At 41.6% G+C, this 18,976-nt stretch overlaps 1 protein-coding gene across 1 annotated transcript; it reads left to right on the top strand.

Moving 5' to 3' along the window:
- Positions 1-6,715: 6,715 nt before the first annotated feature.
- Positions 6,716-16,949, top strand: HEY2 (hes-related family bHLH transcription factor with YRPW motif 2). Its single transcript, XM_006878978.1, has 5 exons — positions 6,716-6,896; positions 8,818-8,893; positions 9,010-9,093; positions 11,357-11,438; positions 16,119-16,949. The coding sequence occupies exons 1-5, from the start codon at positions 6,814-6,816 to the stop codon at positions 16,799-16,801; spliced, it is 1,008 nt and encodes a 335-aa protein (XP_006879040.1). The 5' UTR covers positions 6,716-6,813; the 3' UTR covers positions 16,802-16,949.
- Positions 16,950-18,976: the final 2,027 nt, after the last annotated feature.

Raw genomic sequence — 18,976 nt, 5'->3', positions numbered from 1 at the left:
CACTTAAGCACCAGGACATTTTTTTTATTTCCAAAGAGATTACATTGGCATGATGACTACTGCAATTCCTACATAAACAATACTTTTTAGTTACTTTCTTTAAATGTGATAAGTTATTACTCTGGAACAAAATCAATCCTTTAAAAGTTTAATTCCAATCTACCTAATTATTGCAATATTCTGAGAGCTAAAGACAGAAAAGACAAACATGTGTGGTTAGCCTTTCAGCCAATAGATACCAACAATTAGTCTTAATCTTATTCACTAGACCCAATCCAGCCCTGTCTATGGAAAGAAAAACAAAAGATAACTTGCTATTTTTCTGTTTCTTGAAACTGCGTATTTCAATAGGTTTGTAAATCATAGAGATCCACAAATAGACTGTATTTTTTTCCACATCAAATCTAAAATTAGCAATTTACTTCTTGTCTATAAAACTTTTCAGCTGGAAAAGAAAATAAAACCGATAAGGGTATAAATATGAGCACATCTAGCAAAGTGTTAAGAAAATAAAAATGTTCTTTTGGATTCTACATTTAGTCTTAAGCAACTACATTTAATTCAAAATTTTCCACAGTACTTGATATTTCAAAAACTTATAGAGCCTCTCCCTTTCTTTTCTTTTACTTTCACAAGTAATGCCAGCCAGGCAGATGCAGGAATCTTTTGTTTTGTTTTGTTTTGTTTTTTAAAAAATCTGAAACTGAAAGCAGAATCCACATTTCTGGAACTCTTTGAACACTTTCATTTCTATCTACCGTTATTTTAATTAATCATAAGAGTGTGGCAGCTGACTTTCTTAGCTCTGATTCTAAAAAATATTATTGTCTCCTGTGCTCGCTTTGGCAGCACATATACTAAAATTGGAACGATACAGAGAAGATTAGCATGGCCCCTGCGCAAGGATGACACGCAAATTCGTGAAGTGTTCCATATTTTCGACCCTGAAATTAACCAGTCTGTAACGAAGAACTCCTTTCACCTACAGATTTCGTCTTTGGATACAAAGCTAAGTGGATAGTCCTTACGGAGGGACTGTTTAAAAAAAAAAAAAAAAGATTATTGTCTCCTTTATGCATAAAGTGTTATTTTTCATGCTATGGTTAATATAGAGATTTGAGGACAAACTTAGATAAATAAGATACCAGTTTTAAGTTATTAAATAAGTAAACATAAAAATCTGTATACTTTGAACAATTCTTTTAGAATTCTGTGATGTTGTGTTGTTGTTATGTCATCTCGTTGCCTGATACTCATAGCAACCTTATGTACAACCACTCTGAACTTTCCCCTGTTCTGAGCAGTCTCACTGACTCCAATACACCTAATCCCATTGTTCCAGTTATCATGTTAATCCTTCTCATCAGGGTCTTCCTCTCCTGGGCTGTCCCTCCACCCTGCCAAGTATGATGTCCTTCTCTAAGGACTGGTTCCTTCTGGCCACCCAAAGTATCTAAGACAGAGCTTTTAAATCCTAGCTTCCAAGGATAATTCAGTGATAAGACAAAATTTTATTTAGGTTTGAGAAAGCAACAGGCTTCACCTTCTGATTATGCTGTTGCTGTTATGTGCCATCAAGTCTTCTGTGACTCAAAGCGACCCTATGTACAGCAATTCTGAAGCCTGCCCTATCCTGAGCCAATCTCACTGACTCCAACACACCTACCCCCATTGTCCCAATCATTGTATCAATCCATCTCATCTGTGGTCTTCCCTTCCTGAGCTGTCCCTCCACCCTTCTGAGCATGATGTCCTTCTCCAAGGTCCTTCCTTGCCACGTGCCCAAAGTATGTGAGACAGAGCTTCAAAATCCTAGCCTCCAAGGGAAAACTTGGTTTTACCCACTCCAAGAAAGAAGACAGACCTATTGGTCTGATTATAGAATTTGAAAACTCGCTATGGTTCTCCTTATAACTTGGCTGCCAGGAAGCTCAGTGTTGAACTCAGGACCCCATCACAGTAAATGTCCTGCACATTCCTCTCATAGTTCCTTTTTTCTATCTTATTAGGACCGCAGAGGAGCTGTGGTTGCTTTGTGGCCAAAAAAATACATCTGTTGGCCAAAAGAGTAGGGAAGAAAAATGAAGCAGTCTGCTTCTATAAAGATTTACAGACTTGGAATACCTTTGGCCAGATCTACTCTGTCCTACAGGGTTGGTTTGCAACAGAATTGACTTCCTAGCTGTGGGCTTAGGTTTTTAATTTGGTTTAATCTAATGCTTCTAAGACAGATTCATACACATACACAGAAGCAGAGAGTTCTTTAAATTATACAAGAAATCCACTCATCAAGCAACCATTATGTTCCTCATACTATTCTAAAGGTTGGGACACAATTAGTTAGAAGATCATTTGTATGAGAGAAATTAATATATTTTCATTGCATCATTATGAGAAGGAAAAAGAAATCTGCTAATCAGAGAAATTTCAAGAAAATAGAACCCTAAAGTTACTTCTTGAGAAAAGTTTGCCAATGTCAACTTAATCTTCACAAAGAGTTAGTTCGTGTGTGTTGCAACAACAGTGTGTGTCAACTTCTAACTATTGCATGCCAGGGTAATAAAAACAGGTTACTTGATTATACAAATTGCTTTTCAGGGATATCACAATAAAACCAGTCTTCATCCTTGGGCATGAGCTAAACACCAACAGGACTACAGTTTTCTAACTTTAGTATATATTACCCCTAACAACAGAAATCAATTTAAACTTTCTGTTTAAATTGTCCCCAATGATTGGGCTTCATGTCTTCAATGTCCTATCTTGGAACCTTGAATGCCATAAATAAGAATCATGTGCCGGGACAAATACTAATCAAGAAATATGATGTACTTCGTGTGGCAGGCCAGGGGAAAATAACTGCCAACTGCAGAAGGGGTTTTCTTTTAGAGTTGACTTCAAGGTTGGTGGGCCTAAATTTGCCTTTGTTTTGCTTGCAAATGTTTCACACAGTGACCCCAGGTTAGCCTGCCAGCTGTCAGCCTAATGTCGGATAAGGTATTGAAATTTACAAGGTTCTTGCCCTTGGCTTCCACGCAGGGGGAACTCATTCCCACACACAATTTAAGGCCTTGCCTACTCACAATGGGCCTGTAGTCCCAGAAAGCAGTCCAGCAAGATTGCCTGCAGATACCCTTGTGCTGCCCGCCTACCTCAGCAATTGCAAACCTACTAGTACTTCAACCTTTGCAGGAGAAAGTTGTGTAAGTACAATATTTTATTTTGAGCAAAATAGTGGATTTTCTCAGGTTGCACTAGGTGTACTATGCTGACATAAAGATCTTTAAATAAGAGACACCTGTTTGGCTGAGAAACCAAGTTAACATTTTATGTTGCCTTGATTTTCTAAGCAAATCCAAACATTGGAATAGCTTGCATTTAGAAAAGAAAAATTATTATAAGCAACATCTCAAAGAATTGAGAGTAGCAACGAATAGCAAAGGATAATGATTGATTTTCATTGGTCAAGAGAGCATCCCAGGCTTGTCCCCAAAAGGCTGCAAGGGAAATGTTAGCCAACTAGTGCCTTCGTCAATATGTACTACAAAACTCTAAGTTTATGTAGCAAGATAAGGCAAGATTGCCAAACTCTTATGAATACAAATGTGAAAGTTCTAACAAATGGGTAAAGCAGAATGTCAGGAAGATGACTGTTTGAGTGTAAGGAAGGCAGTACTCGTGTTTCTAGATCTTTACATTTCTTCAGCATCTCGCTTGGATTCCATTCAAGTAAATTAAATCACATAAGCACAAAATGCGATGAGATGACCAATTTGGGAAGGGAGGCTGAAATCTCTCCCTCCTTCCTCCTTTGGAGCCCCTGGCCTCAGGCTTTCTTTACTAATGGCATTTCGTTTCTAGGAAAGTCCCTCGCTTCTTTCGGTCTAATTATCTCATTGTACAAATCTTTCAAAAAGAAAGAAAAGAACTACGTTTGCTCTATGAGCGGACATCTTTTCTTTTGCTCTGGCTCTTGGGAAACCTTCACCCAACTATCCCTGAAAAGGATGTCGCCGAAGGGTGATGAGGCTTGAAATCCCGTCGTCCTCTCTTTTCTTTCTCTCTCACGCTACCTCGCTACCCTCCCTTATCATCTCTCCTAATTACCTCCCCTAGTCCCCACGTATGCACTGCCGCCAGTTTAAATTAGAGCTTTTCAAAGAGTTTCATCAGTCTGTTTGTCTCCCTTACCAAGACGCACTTTCAGCTGAAGACAAACAAGCCGCCTGGCCAGGCATGGGCAAATAAAATACTTGAGGGGGGGAAGACCGAATGGGAAAGTCTGGTTCTACCTAATTGTGATTAAGTATTTTGGAGATAAAAGAGTATATTCTTCTGATAGCATCGAAAGCTGATTTCTTAATTCTTGCTCTCCCCCCTCCACACCCCAGCAAATTAATATTGTCTTAAAATGTACCAGGCACTATTGTAAAAACACTTTTAAAATCTAGTTCTCATAGGTTTAAAGAGAAAAAGAATTTTTTTTTCTAAGCGACATTAAATCCGTGAGTGCTTTTCTTACGTTCCTGATAAAATCTGCTTCATATCAAGGTGGGGGAGCTAAGTCTTCAAAGACAAACAGGGTGTGGGAGGTACCTTTAACCACTGCCTACTTTATTGCAAACCATTTTCCTCTTTGCCATTTTCGCAGCGCTTGTAATTACACTAGGATGGTGAGCAGGCATTCAAATTCTTTTTCTGTGACGTTCTCAGGTTTTACCGCAGGCGTTTCGAAGCGCATGCTAATTTGCTCGTGTGGCAAGCACTGATTGCACCTGCAGGTTATTCGCGTTCAGAAAAATCTATAACAACGATAAAAAAGGAAGCTCCTCTGGTGTCGAGCTTGAGCCGCTCGAGGCTGGGTTCGTACTGCCGTCCCGACACTGCGACCCGAGAGGTGGAGCTCAGCGCGCCGAGAACGCGCGGTGCGCAGGGCCGCGGAGCTGGGGCGACGGCGGCGAAGGAGGCCGAGCCGGTGGGGATGCGCACCGCCCGCCTTGCAGCGGAGCAGGGGCCCTGGGACGCGCGCGGGGCGGGCTGCCGCCCAGGACCGAGCTAAGCGGGAAGTCAACGGCTCCTGCGGGCGGCCGGGGCGCCCCGCGTTGACCCCCGCCCGGCCCCTTTGCTGTGCAATTTGCCAGGGTCAAGTTTCAGAAGTCAGAGAGGAACGTTTCGGATTTCTGTTCACACGGTTATTGCAGGCACTGCGGTGGGGACGACACAAAAGAGATGAGGGCGTGGGGAAAGGGTTTTGTATTTTAATGAGGGCTGAACGTGCTGGCTGCAGGTTCCCCGCTGCCCCCACCCCGACCCCAGCGTTGGCGTCCCTCTCCGGGTCTCCCCCTGTCCTTTCACGTCGCCTTTCCCTTCTCCCCGCCCTCGCCACCCTGGCTCTCGCCCTTTTCCCTCCCCCTTACTTCTTGGGTGGGGAGAAAACAGTGTCAAAGACACACCAGGCAGACCTCAAGATCTGCCCCGTGGCGGACGGTGGTAATGATGATTAACAAACGCCCCTTTCTCCGCCGCTTCCCCCGACCGAGCCTGGAGCTGTCCCTCCACCACGTGTGGAGTCGCGGCTCCGCAGAGGCCGAGCCTCCACCAGCTTCCGGGTGACCCGGCGGCAGCCCGCCAGCACGGGTCCCCCGCTCGTCTCGCTCAATTCCTGCCCGGCGTAGTCGGTTTCAACACAGACAGCGAAAGCTTGCAAATAGGTTTGAAAGACATCGCTATCCAATGCACTAAAATTTGGGGAGGGGGGAAGAAACGCAGTCTTAGAGAGGGTCTTCACGCCCCACATTCAAATTAACACTGCGGTTCCACACCCCCAGAGGAGGGGAGAATTGAAACAATTATCTACAGATGCAAAAAATCGGACCCGATAAACTTCTAAATTATGTGCGGAAATGCCTGCACCCTTGCCCTAGTTCTTCCTATTATTGCAGAAGATACAACTCCCATCCAGTCCACTAAGGCTGCAACAAGTGATTTATAAACCGTTTGAAAAAATCGCTTGGTGACCGACCACCAGCAGGTTAAGTACCTAGTCTGGGAAGCTCACGCTTTTAACTGTCCACAGCCCAGATGGATGAGGAAAGAAAATGTTTTCAAAACTCCAGTGACCGCCCAGGGCGGCTTAATCAGCAGTTTGGATACCAACAAGGGACAACTGTGTGGGGCGGCTACGCACGCTTGCACACATTCAGCCATGCGTTTGAGGTTATACGCCTAACACAACACTGAAACTTCTAGGGCATGATAGTGGGGCGCAAAGGAGATCCGGAGCCAGGGCCCTGGAAACTGCCCCTAGCCAGCCAGTCCCTGCTGTGCCCGCGTTCAAGGGCTTCCCAGTGTGGAGTTAACTCCGGCACCCAGTGGCCTCTGCCCGCCCGCCCGCGCGCGGCTGCAGCTTCCCGTCCCGAGGTGCGCGCTGCGTTCCCACGCCTCGGCCGGAGCTCGGCAGTCAGCACCCGCAAGTACGGCCCGCCTCTCTGGTCCAGCCAATCGCGAGCCACGCCGGCCAGGGAAGGCGTGGCTTGGCGGGCGGCGGGGGCTGGCGCGCTGGAGGCTGCAGAGGGGCTCCCCGCCCGCGCGGAGGGGCGTGCCCGGCGCCGGCACTTGCGGCCGAGCTGGGCTTCGGCGTGGGAAACAGCTGCGAGGAGTCAACCGCGCAGCGCGGGAGCCGCGCCGCCTGCCGGGGCCGAGGGAGGGTGGGAGGGAGGAGGAGGAGAAGGCAGGCGGGGAGGGCGCTGGCCTGCGGGGCTGCTCTGCGTCCGTGACTACGGCCGGGCAGCGCCCCGCGCCGCCTTCGCGGCAATGAAGCGCCCTTGCGAGGAGACGACCTCCGAGAGCGACATGGACGAGACTATCGACGTGGGGAGTGAGAACAATTACTCGGGGTGAGCGCGGGCTCTCCGGGCCTGCCCGGAGTCGGAGGGTGTCGGGGAGCTTTGTGCACCCGCAGCTCCTTGGTAATCTCGTGGCCGTTCTGGTCGTCTTGGAGTAACGAGCAAAAGTTTTGCACGAGAAACTTCGGTGGGCGCTCTCTGAAGTTACACTGCGGTGGGGCGAGGGGTGCATGTTTTCTTTACTTGAGGAGGGAGGGCGAGGACGGTGCGAGACTGAAAGAAGAGGTGCCGGGGGCTAAGCTGGGAGAATCCCCGCTGTCAGCGGGTGGGCGCGCGAAACCTGCGCGTCCTGGAGGCGCCACCGAAATTGCTTGGGGGTGAACTTGCGAAATGGTCTAGGGGGAAAGAAAATGCAGATTGATTTTAAAACCTTTATTTTGAAACTGAAAATACGACTTGCTTTTTGGAGAAGTTAAGGCAGTTGAGATGTCAAGGGCTGAGTAGCTTTCCATGTTGATTGCATGTGACTGGACGGACGTGCTAGTGAGTGACAGATGTAAAGGATTCGTTCGGGCAGCATCTCTTTGACGGGTTGTTCATAAAATCTAGAAAAGATCGAGGTCGTGATCACAGAAGTCAGATCTCCACTTTTCTTTGACACAGGGAAATTACCGAGGCCTTTCAATGCCTACGCGTGGGTCAAATGATAATTGTTTCTTAATTGGCTTTTCCAGAAGCACCTTAATTGTTTATCTGCAGCTGTTGCTAAAAGAACGAAATTTTTCCCATTTTGGAAAACTGGTTTTCCTAGATAAAGTTATTCTAATAAGTACATACTAAAGCTTGAAGTCGTCAAGAGCAAAGATGTTTACACAAAACTCTGTGAAGTGTCTATCTAAAATTAGAAAATCACTTTTCCCATCTTAAATGAAGTCTGAAAAACAGAAGATGTCACGGAAAATGAGAAACCAGTTGACGGGGTGGCAAGGAAGGGGACATACATTTAGAAATCCAAAAGTGAAAAGTGTGAGGGACGATAAACCTGATGCATGCAGCATTTCTAAAATAAAAAGAACAGAAGCCTAGAGATTTTGAAAACATGGAATATAATACCCATGAATTATGAAGAGAAACTGACGGGCTAAGATCTTAAAAATAATAAGGAAGAAAAGAACAATCAGAATTTACAGTATTAAAAAAAAAGTTTTGTCCGTGTAAATTCTTGATGAGTAGCGGTTTGTAGAGCTTTGCAGTTATATTAAAGGATGAGAGATAACCTGTAGTTTCATTTTCAAACTAAGACAGTTATCTAGTCCTTGATCCAATTGTTCTCTGTGACATAATTTCATTTGGGACATGCTTTTGTTGGTTTTTTCCCCTTGTGAGATGCAATTTTGAGGTAGATAAGGTTCATTTTGAAGATTACATCTAGGGACAACACTTTATCATGTTTTACTTTTACTTTAACAGTTCAGTCTGTGTATGTGACAGGAAGGAAGATGAGAAAAACTGTTAGAACAGTGAATTGGCTTGAGAAAGATATGGGACTAGGAAGAATTACCTATTCTCTTATCCTTGTTGTGGTGGTGATATACCAACTCAGAGCTAACCCTCCAGTGGATTTTCAGAGGCAGTTAATCCCACGGGAGGAGATTGCCCAACGTCTCATCCTAGTTGCCCATAATTATTTTCCTGGGAGATTTCAATAAATGTCCAAGGAAGTTTTTGTCAGTAAATTGATCATACGGATTATCCATGCACATACCTCCATCCTGCTTCCCAAAAAAAGGCATTATCCTCTTTAGAAAGAAAAATGACTGAAAGCAAAGTATGCTTAGAGCAAAATTGCAGAATAAAATACACATGAGCTAAGTACTCACTATCATTAGTATTCACCTGTGATGTCAGTAGCACCTAGAAAAAGCAGTTGTTGGGTTAAAGTAGCACCTGACACACACTTTCTATTTCATAGGCAAAGTAGCTCTGTGATGAGATCGAATTCTCCAACAACAACATCTCAGATTATGGCAAGAAAGAAAAGAAGAGGGGTATGTGATATTTTTAATTTAATCCAGTCTAATGTGTAACCGTTGTTTCTCCAAAATGAGCAATTTTATCATTTGTGTATTCATACTTTGTTGTTGTTTGGCTTTCTTTGTGATAGATTATAGAGAAAAGGCGTCGGGATCGGATAAATAACAGTTTATCTGAGTTGAGACGACTAGTGCCAACTGCTTTTGAAAAACAAGTAAGCTACCCCTACCCGCACCCCACCCAAAAAAGCTCAAACAATCAAATTTTCTCATCTGGGAATGTGGGTTCTTGTTAAAGCTCATTAAAATAATGGTGTATGTTCCCTGATCTGGCACAGAGCAGCTATTTCAATAAAATGCTTTGTTGTGGCAAAACTATTAAAAACATAATCCATCATGAAGTTGAAAAACATTTCCATTCTTTTGCTTATTTTCCCCTTAAGGGTAACTGTACATGCTTTCTCTGTTCTTTCTATGAAAACCAGTAGTGGTTTTGTGAAAAACAATGCTATATGCAGTATTCTTAATGGGGTGGGGGACAAAGAACATATATGAAAGTTCATTTTTGTCTTAAACGGTTATTAAATACCGTAAGTTTTTTATTTTTTAAAAATATATAACCAAAGTCTAGAAAGAAACATCCTGCTCTATTTTTAAAAATAATAATAAAATGTATTTATCAAACCATTTACTTTCATTTTTAATACTTGTGTTAAAGAATGATGTTTGGTTTGGAACACAATGTTGAAAGATTGGTGAAAATCTAATCATAGATCCCTTTTTCAGAATTTAAGCATGCTTTTGAAATTTTTTTCTTACATATTTAGCAAAGTATAAAACTTAATGTTTGTCCTTTGTGATTTAAGAGAATGTGTATTCGTCATCTTGCTATAATGGCTAATGGTGTGAATCGCTTAAAGAGTATCTTCAAAAGATGACAGAATATTGTTGTAAATATTATAATTGTAGTTGTTTATTCCATTTTATTTACTTCGTGAACCTGAAAGCATTATAAAACAAGTCTTACAAAAAACTCTTGGAAATGACCCAGAAACTGTAGTTTTCATTACTCACTTTTACTGAACTTCATGGAAAAGAACATGGACAAAAGAACAAGCCTGTTTTATATGTTGAGACTGTCTTTGATAAGTTAAATGTCATAGAAATGGAAGTTTTGATTAGTAACATTTTCAATGACTTAGAGGTTACAGATGAAAACATAACCTATGATGTCTTTAAAATTTTGCACACGCAAGCCTCTTCAGTTAGGAGGAACGGTCAATTTGATTTCTTTTTCTTGGTTTGTTAGATTTTTTTCCCCCCTTTAAATATTGACTTAAATCTTAAAAGCTAACCTCAGTTGTTTGGCAGTTAGTAACCATAAACACAGGCCTTCCCATTTTCAGGACTTGGCTACCAACTCCAGTAAGCTGGCCTTGTCACAATATTAGAATGTGGAGCCCTTAAATGCCTCTGGCAATCTCACCATGTACTGGAGTAACTTAAACAAATAAAACATAAGAATCTGAGATAAAATTTAGTGTCCTTTCGGCAAAGGGCTGGCTGGGAAGGACAGAATTAGTTTAGTTCTTGAACTTCTCTTGAAACTTCTATGCCACCCACAACCCTCCGAGACAGTGTAAAGTGGCACTTTTCTATTTCAACTGATTTCTAGATGTTACCTTATTTTAAAAGGTGAGAGAGACCCAAGAAAACATGTTTCTAAGAAAATTTACTTAAAACTATTTCCAAAGGATTCCAAAATCCCTAAGGGTTTGCGAATCTTCCTCAGTAAGTGGTTAACTCTGTCTCCCCATTTAAGATCTTGGAATTCACAGTGACACCTGCTGGTTATAACTTTCAAATATTCCCCCCTTTTTTTTAGATTTCTGGCTCTGCTGACCATTGCTCTCCTAAGGACTTGGAGGGGGTTTTTATTTTTAAAAAATCTACTTTAAACAATAATTTTCTAAATTCCTCTCTCCTTACAGATCATAGCATGATATAAACTATTCCATTTCCCTTACTAAAATTAAATATACTCCAGAATAGGGACTAGATGTAAACTTTTAAATTTTCATTATTCTAATAGTTAGTTTAGGAATAGAATTGCTCCTATGATTAAAAAAAAAAAATCCCACCATGCTTTCAGTCTTTAAGGAACCATTATGGGAAGCTCAACTCTCAAAGTGTTTTTATGAGTCAGAAATTATTAGATGTCAGGAGGTGGTGTGGGTTAGCCTTAGTTATTTAGTTATTATGTACCTTTAGTTATTAGAACAACAAACACTTGTCTCTAGGTATTACATAGTAATCAGTGTTTCCATGTAAAATTTGAAACAAATGTATTATTTGTGTGAAAACAAATTAGAAGTTTTTTCAGTGAGAGGGAAAATTGAAGCTACAAAGCAAAATTCAGTGCAAAAGGTAGCAAGGTAATTTCTATAGGACTTGTAAGGCTATTATTTGTCAATACAGGGATCTGCAAAATTAGAAAAAGCTGAAATACTGCAAATGACCGTGGATCATTTGAAGATGCTACAGGCAACAGGAGGTAAAGGTAAGTAGGTAATTTGATTTTTTTTTTTCATCTTTCCCCCTAATATTGTAAGGAAGTCATAGCTGCTTTTTAACAAGCTGAGGCAGTCCCAGATTAAAGCTGTGGAAATCAATGCTAATGGCAGGATTGAACTCGTGGGAAAGAACTTCTGGAACAAAAGAAGCTCTTGACCCTGGACTTGTGTTTGCTTTCATAATACTGTGGGAGGAAAGCTTCATTCATAGAGAGCTGGTCAGAGATTCAGACGTTTATTTGGGACGTCAGGAGAGCACGTTGGAATCTGGACAGAAAGACAAAACAAATATACAAACATAAACAGGAGGTTAGTGCAATCTTTTTCGTCTTCTCTTTGCCTGCCTTTTTTCCCATTAAATCAGGACCAGGACTTAGTGTAAGGGCTATTCCAAAAGTAGTAACTCTGGAATTATTTTTGTTGGTTTTCCATTCTGGGTTTTCTGGGATTAAAACCATGCAGAACGTATGTGCAGCTGTCTAGATTAGAAACCATGAACAGAGCTGAATCACTCCTGGGAACAGCAAATGGGCACATGTTTTCTGGACCCAGTGCCCTGGGTGATGTCTTTAGTGCTACATAGGGATGGAGAAGTTTTCAAGGGCCTCAAGGAAGGACTTTGACCTACTTAGCATAAATGAACTTGAAATCCTGAAATTAAAATATCCAGTTTCCCCACTCAAAATTCACTCCATTTTCCCTTTTTGTATCCTTTCTCAATTTCAAAAAGCCTTTGATATTCATCGTAGTCAAGGGTATTATTTAATATATTTAAGAAATAGATAAAAAGGAGGTACCAAAAGGAGCTAAATGTTGCATATTCATCCTAGAAGCTTCTCTGGGCTCAGGATTAACCATTTAGTACCTCGTATCTAGGCTCCCTGAGCAGTACACGTGGTTTGTGCTGGACTACTAACCTAAATAAGGATGACAGAAGCATCGATGCCTTTGCACTATGGTGCTGGAGAAGGGTATTGAATATAGCATGGATTACCAAGAGAACAAACAGATCTATCCTGGAGAAGTGAAACCAAGGCTCCTTGGAGGCAGGATTTTGAGGCTCCATCTCACATACTTTAGGCACATGGCCAGGAAGGTCCAATGCTTGGAGGACATCATGTGTGGACAGCACAGGAGAAGACCCCAGATGAGATGGATTGACACAGCAAATAGGGTAACAGGGGTAGGTGTGTCAGAGACAGTGAGATTGGCTCAGGGTAGAGTAGAGTTCAGAGCTGTTGTACATAGGGTCACTATGAGTCACAAGTCACTATAACAGTACACAACTGGACTAAACCTGCATGTGACAGGTTACATTTAATAACTCTGGAGCAGTGTTTTTCTAAAACACATGGAATCACCATGACATTAGAAGGCAGGTATTGTTTGCCATTTGGTATGGAAATATTTCAGTATTTAACTTTTGATATGGCTTTACAAAAACATTGTGTTGATAAAATCATTAAAGCACTCAGCTGCTAACCTAAAGATCAAGGGTTCAAACCCTAGAATTAAAACATGGTGGTAAAGATAACAGCCGAGAAGACCATTTAGTGCTGTCCTGTTCACACGGGGTCACTGTAAGTTCAATCAGCTTGACAGTCAGTATGATTGTACTAGGGAAGACATGTAGAACACCAGCCCTTGACCTTAACTCTCTTTCACCTCAGTCAGGTTAGGGGTGATCTCTATATAAGAAGTGCACTTGTTGTGGCTTACCCCAGGTTGTACTTTCTCCAGGAATGATCTTGAATGCATAAGAGTAAGAATGCCATTACGATTTCTGTTCATTAAAATAGAGCCAAAAGTACAGGATGCAAACATTTTTTTTACATTGTAGAAAAAAGAACTAGATGGGTGGAAGCAATGCATGATGCAGCCCAGTGTGGCTCCTGCCTCACATTGCCCTGAGGCAGAAGTGCTTTCTGCTGCACTTTGGGGTCCACTTGAGCATGATAAGCAGCAGAGCTCAACTATCTGAGGAGGTGAGGAGACTAATGGTGTCAGAAAAGCTGTTTATGTTACTTTTACTGGTATTGCTAGCCACAAAGCTAAGAAGTCTATCAGTTTCAAATATTTGGCATGAGTTATAATATTATTGTTACAATTATAAAAACTAAGTTTCATCTTGGCTGCTATTCTTGGCTACCTGAGCAGCCCTAAAATTCATCCCAGAATAGTTTATGAGTGACATTTCTAAGCAGGCTTTATACAAGTCATCTGAATGCCAGGTCATTCACAGTTAGCAAGGTCATCATGTAGGAGGATGTGGTAGCCTTAAAGAATGGCTGCTTACCGTTGGGACTTGCTGCTCAAGAGCAACTCAGAGCCTGTGTGAAGCCTTAAAATGTTTTGATGAGGGGCTTGGATCCCACACTTGGGATCCCAGTTTCAAATCCTGATTCTGTTACTTATTAGTGCTGTGACCTTCAGTAAGTCACTGACCTCTCTGAGCTGCTGCTTTATCATTTGTAAAATGAGGTAGATATTATTGGCCATTGCAGAGTTATCAGTGAATTTGCCTAAAGCTCATGAGCTGTACTGGCACAGAACGTGGTATAGACACTCGTGGTGGTGTTATTCTCCCAAGATCCACTTACAGGAGCAGCTGCTCATCCCAATATCCCTCTACTTTTAGCGGTAGCATAAGATTTACATGGCGTCTATTCCTTAGAAGCCCTAGTGAGTGGCACAGTGTTTAGGCGCATAGCTGCTGAGAGTCTGACTCTTCTTACCCAACTAGTGATTACACATGTGAGAAAAGGATGCACTGATCTGCTCCTGTAAATACTACAGCTGAGAACACCCTAGAAGCAGTTCCACTTTGTCATATGAAGTAATTTGAGTTGAAATTGACTTGACAGCATCTTCACAACATCTATTCCATAGAAGCAGTCAAAGGTTCAGTCTTATATATACATTATAGAATTAGCAAGCCATAAATTTCCACATGACATATGAAGACTCTTTTGGAAGTTCCTAGGGTTCCAATTCTGTTTTTTGTTACTTATTACTACAATTGTTTCTAGACAGTATTTAGTAAAACAAGCTAAATTTCTAAACACAACTTCATTTTTGTTGAATGTCTAGTGGTTATTGTGTTCTAAATTGGCACCATACTAATCAGACATTATTTTCTATTCAAATGTATTGTCTTGTGATTAAAAGAGCTACTAACATGATGTGACACAGTTACAGCATATTTGTTGTATAAAAACCATACCATAGATCTGGAGAGGTGTGGACATAAACATTAATACAATAAATAGACAAGAATTTTTTTTGGGGGGGTGAATGCCAGAAGAAAGTAATCTATAAACAATGAAAGGTAAATTCTTGACCTTCAAGAAAATTAAGTCATTGCACATGTCAGGAGTGGACAGTGGTAGTTCAGTAGTAGAATTCTTGCCTTGTAGTCAGTAGTAGGAATAATTGTGCTGCTATCCCAAAGGCTGCTTATCTCTGACAATTTGAACCCCCCAGTGTCTCTGTGATAGAAAGATAGGCAGTCCCCTCCCATTGCAGAATACAGTCTCGGACCCCCAACAGAAAGTTGCTGGATCAAAGTCAACTCAATGATGGTGAGTTTTGAGTTTATACAAGAGATGGAGTTTCAGATCTCTACCAGGGTACCATAAGAACAGCCAGCACACTGGAGGCTTGATAAATGCCATGCTTTTCAGATGAAAAGAGAGAAGGAAGAAATGCCTGGCAATCTACTTCTGGAAAACTAAGATTGTGGATCAAAACGAAATGCCTCTGTTATACAGTGAGTTAGGGGCCACCAACAAACGTGCTTGACTTGCTGCTGCCTGACAGAGTTAATGTAAAAGAGGCCTGGTCATCAACCCAGAAGAACCAGGCATTGTAACCCTGTGGAGTAAAATTTGTGGAGCACCATGAGCAACTTGGGGGCAGAGGGTTTCCTTTCCTATAGGTAAGCAGCCTAGTGCTGCTTGAAAGAAGACTTTTTTAATATATTCCAAATCTTCAAATTAGTAACCAACTTTCCCCAGAAAGGCCTCATTTTGTTTTCATTAATTTTTTTTCAAAGTAATGACAAGATGTTTTCACTTTGCTGATAAAAAACCATTGTGTGTCAAAAGACATTTCTGAATTTATTATGAGATGAGAGTCTAGCATGTTTCAAAAGAAAGTCTTGAAGCTGCTGCGATGCACTTCATGTCTGTTATAAATGAGAAGAGAATGAGGAGGATGTTTCAGATAAGTCCTTTAATCTCCCAACTCATGTGACAGAGACAGAGAGACGGGAACTCTGTATTGCTATGAAAAAAGCTTGCTGGGGAATTTCCCTAACCCACATACAAGGGGAAAGGCACTATTTCTTATTTTCCTTTCTGGAAGTGTTTGAAACACGGATGTTCTTAATTTTTTTCCCCCCAGTGTGCTATTTGGTTGCAAGAACAACTGTGGCATATTGCACTGCCAGAGTTGTCATACATGTAAATTGCAAAGTATACTTTGTAAACTTCTGCAGTAATTAAAACCATAAGTAGTTGGCGAAGTTTTCAGAATATATCACCATTCTACTCAAATCTTAAGGACAGATGGAAACATTAGCTGGTGATGATTGCTGGTGATTTTATCATTCTCTCTCTCTTTTTTTTAATATCTCTTGTCCCCTCTTTTGCACAAACCCCCTTTAGGCTACTTTGATGCGCATGCTCTTGCCATGGACTTCATGAGCATTGGGTTCCGAGAATGCCTCACCGAAGTGGCAAGATACCTGAGCTCCGTGGAAGGCCTGGATTCCTCGGACCCACTGCGCATGCGCCTGGTCTCTCATCTCAGCACCTGCGCCTCCCAGCGGGAGGCGGCGGCCATGACGTCCTCCATGGCTCATCACCATCACCCTCTACACCCACATCACTGGGCGGCCGCCTTCCACCACCTTCCCGCCGCCCTGCTCCAGCCCAACGGACTCCATGCCTCAGAGTCAACCCCTTGTCGCCTTTCCACAACTTCCGAAGTGCCGCCTGTGCACGGCTCCGCTCTCCTCACCGCCACATTCGCCCACGCTGATTCCGCGCTTCGAATGCCGTCGACAGGCAGCGTGGCCCCATGCGTGCCGCCTCTCTCCACGTCTCTCTTGTCCCTCTCGGCCACCGTCCACGCGGCTGCTGCAGCAGCTACTGCGGCTGCGCACAGCTTCCCTCTGTCCTTCGCAGGAGCCTTCCCCATGCTCCCCCCGAGTGCAGCTGCTGCCGTGGCGGCCACGACAGCCATCAGCCCGCCTTTATCAGTATCAGCCACTTCCAGCCCTCAGCAGACAGGCAGTGGAACAAATAAACCTTACCGACCCTGGGGGACAGAAGTTGGAGCTTTTTAAGTTTGCAAGGAAACTTCCGTTGATAACTTGCAGTAGTAATTGAATGTCCTTCATTTCACAAATCAGCCTCAAACCTCTGCATCCAAAAGGTAATCATAGAGATGTCTGCAGATCCGCAAAGGAACAATAAAGCTATTTGAGTCACAAACCTCACAAATGGGAATGTGGTATTTTTCCTCCTTTTTATTTTTTAAAGGCAGCTTTCTAACTGACATCAGCAACTTTTGAAAATGTCCTTCTTGTTTCCATTTAGAAGTTTCTTGGAAAATATATGGGCTGGCCCATCTAGCAATGCATCAGTCTGTCAGAATTGTGGACAAGAAATGCACTGACTGAATTCTCTTGAAAATGGATGGAAAAAAATACTAATGTTTCATAAGTGCCTGAGCTAGTATGGTTTTATTCTAAACACCTAACATTGCACAAGTAAAGAACGTACAGTTTGGGTTAAGAGGGGAAAGGAACACAAGTCTTGCATTAGGCTGTGGACATTCATTACAATTCAATTCCTGACAAGAATGTTTTTTGAAACCAGCAGGTTTTTATTGGCCAAAAGGATTGCAGAAAATAATTTTCATGTTGAAAGAGTTTTATCTTACCTAGTTAACTTTCTTTGTACAGACTTGCCAAGTAGTGGCATTCAGCAATGCATTGGTATAAGCAATTATCCCATCAGTGCTTGGATTAACATGCATTTCTGTCTTGCCTTCAAGACCCCAGGCACTTTTCTTTTCTTTCTTTTCTTTTTTTTTTTTTATGGCTCAAAATAGTGGTGGTGCTTCATATATATACAAACCATACACTTACCTAGTGCACCTAGATGTGATTGCCTACCGGGCCCAGTCAGACTGTTGGATTCATGCCAGCCTGAAAACGTCAGTTTCTAAACATACGGATTAATTTATTTTCACTTGGGTGATTTTTTTACATGTTTATCCTCTCCGTTTTCTCCTGGTAATATAGCTATTCTTTTTACCTTTTGGGAGAAGTCACATTTCTGGAGGTGATTAGACAGGGAGAGAATACTGAGGAGAGGAAAGTCCTGATTCTTAAGTGCTCTTTATCAAGTTAGTGATGGTATTTGATCCCAAATCAAGATGAATGTATGCAATAGGATGTACATAAATTATTTTTGTCCAGGCCTAGACTAGTGCTGCATAATGGTGTTTTGGTTTTGTTTCTTGCTTTTGTTTTGTGACTTAAAATAATCTCATTTAATACCTTGAAAGTGAGCACGTGAGATTTTGTATTTGAAAGATAGAGACACAGCATGTATTATTATGCACTTCATTTCTCTGCTGTGTGGAGAAAGCAATAGACATTATGAGAATGTTAAACATTATACAAAATTATACTTTTAAATATTTGTTTTAAAATTGCTGTGCCTAGTCATTTTCTTTTTATATTACTTTGTAACTTTCTATGCAAAGTCTTTACATATCACTAATTAAATGAAGTCCTTTTTGACTTTATATATAGAGGATGAAAAGGTTGCAGAAAGAAAAGTTTAAGTGGGGTTTCGTCTGCTAATTAAACCATGACTTTCCTTTTTGCTTTCAAAGTCATCTGTCTGATTTAATTCACAACATTCTTAAAAACATCATTTTTCTGTGCTTGTAAATCAATTAAGCATAAGTGGATATGACATCACTTGGCGGGAGGAAGTGATCCACTTCCTCCATCTTTTATTGTATTTACGGTTCTTAGAAAAGTACAAATATAAGACTTTCAAATAAGACTATACCAAATACAGGATAATAATCTAGAATGTGTCATTGCTAGCAAAATTTTGTAGAAAGTTTGTAAAACATCATTTGCAAACATGATATGGAATGTAAACTGATAATAGATGCTCTGTACCTCAATGAAAATATTCTCTCTTTAAAAAGTTTGTGAGTATCCTTCACTTCCAAGAATCCTACCTGAAGCCATTGGCAGTGTTTCTGAAGCTGTTGAACCAAAGAATGTGAATGGAAACCAATGTGTTTCTTATACTACCAATGCTCAAAGTTAGAGGGTCAATGGGAAGATTTAATTTGGGCAATTAATCTGTTTTGTCTGTAATCAAGTTAGACCCATGGTGGGGAAAAGGTAGGCAAAAGCCTATTACCTTGTTTCCCTGTCTAAAAAGTTCTTTAAAAAAAGCTGTAATGATAGTGCTCTGATTAAGGCAGC

Source organism: Elephantulus edwardii, unplaced genomic scaffold (genome assembly GCF_000299155.1).
Source record: "Elephantulus edwardii isolate Elephantulus edwardi_28Jun2011 unplaced genomic scaffold, EleEdw1.0 scaffold00002, whole genome shotgun sequence".
Classification (NCBI taxonomy): Eukaryota; Metazoa; Chordata; class Mammalia; order Macroscelidea; family Macroscelididae; genus Elephantulus; species Elephantulus edwardii.
The sequence above is the reverse complement of the archived record's forward strand: the minus strand, read 5'-3'. Positions and strand labels throughout refer to the sequence as shown.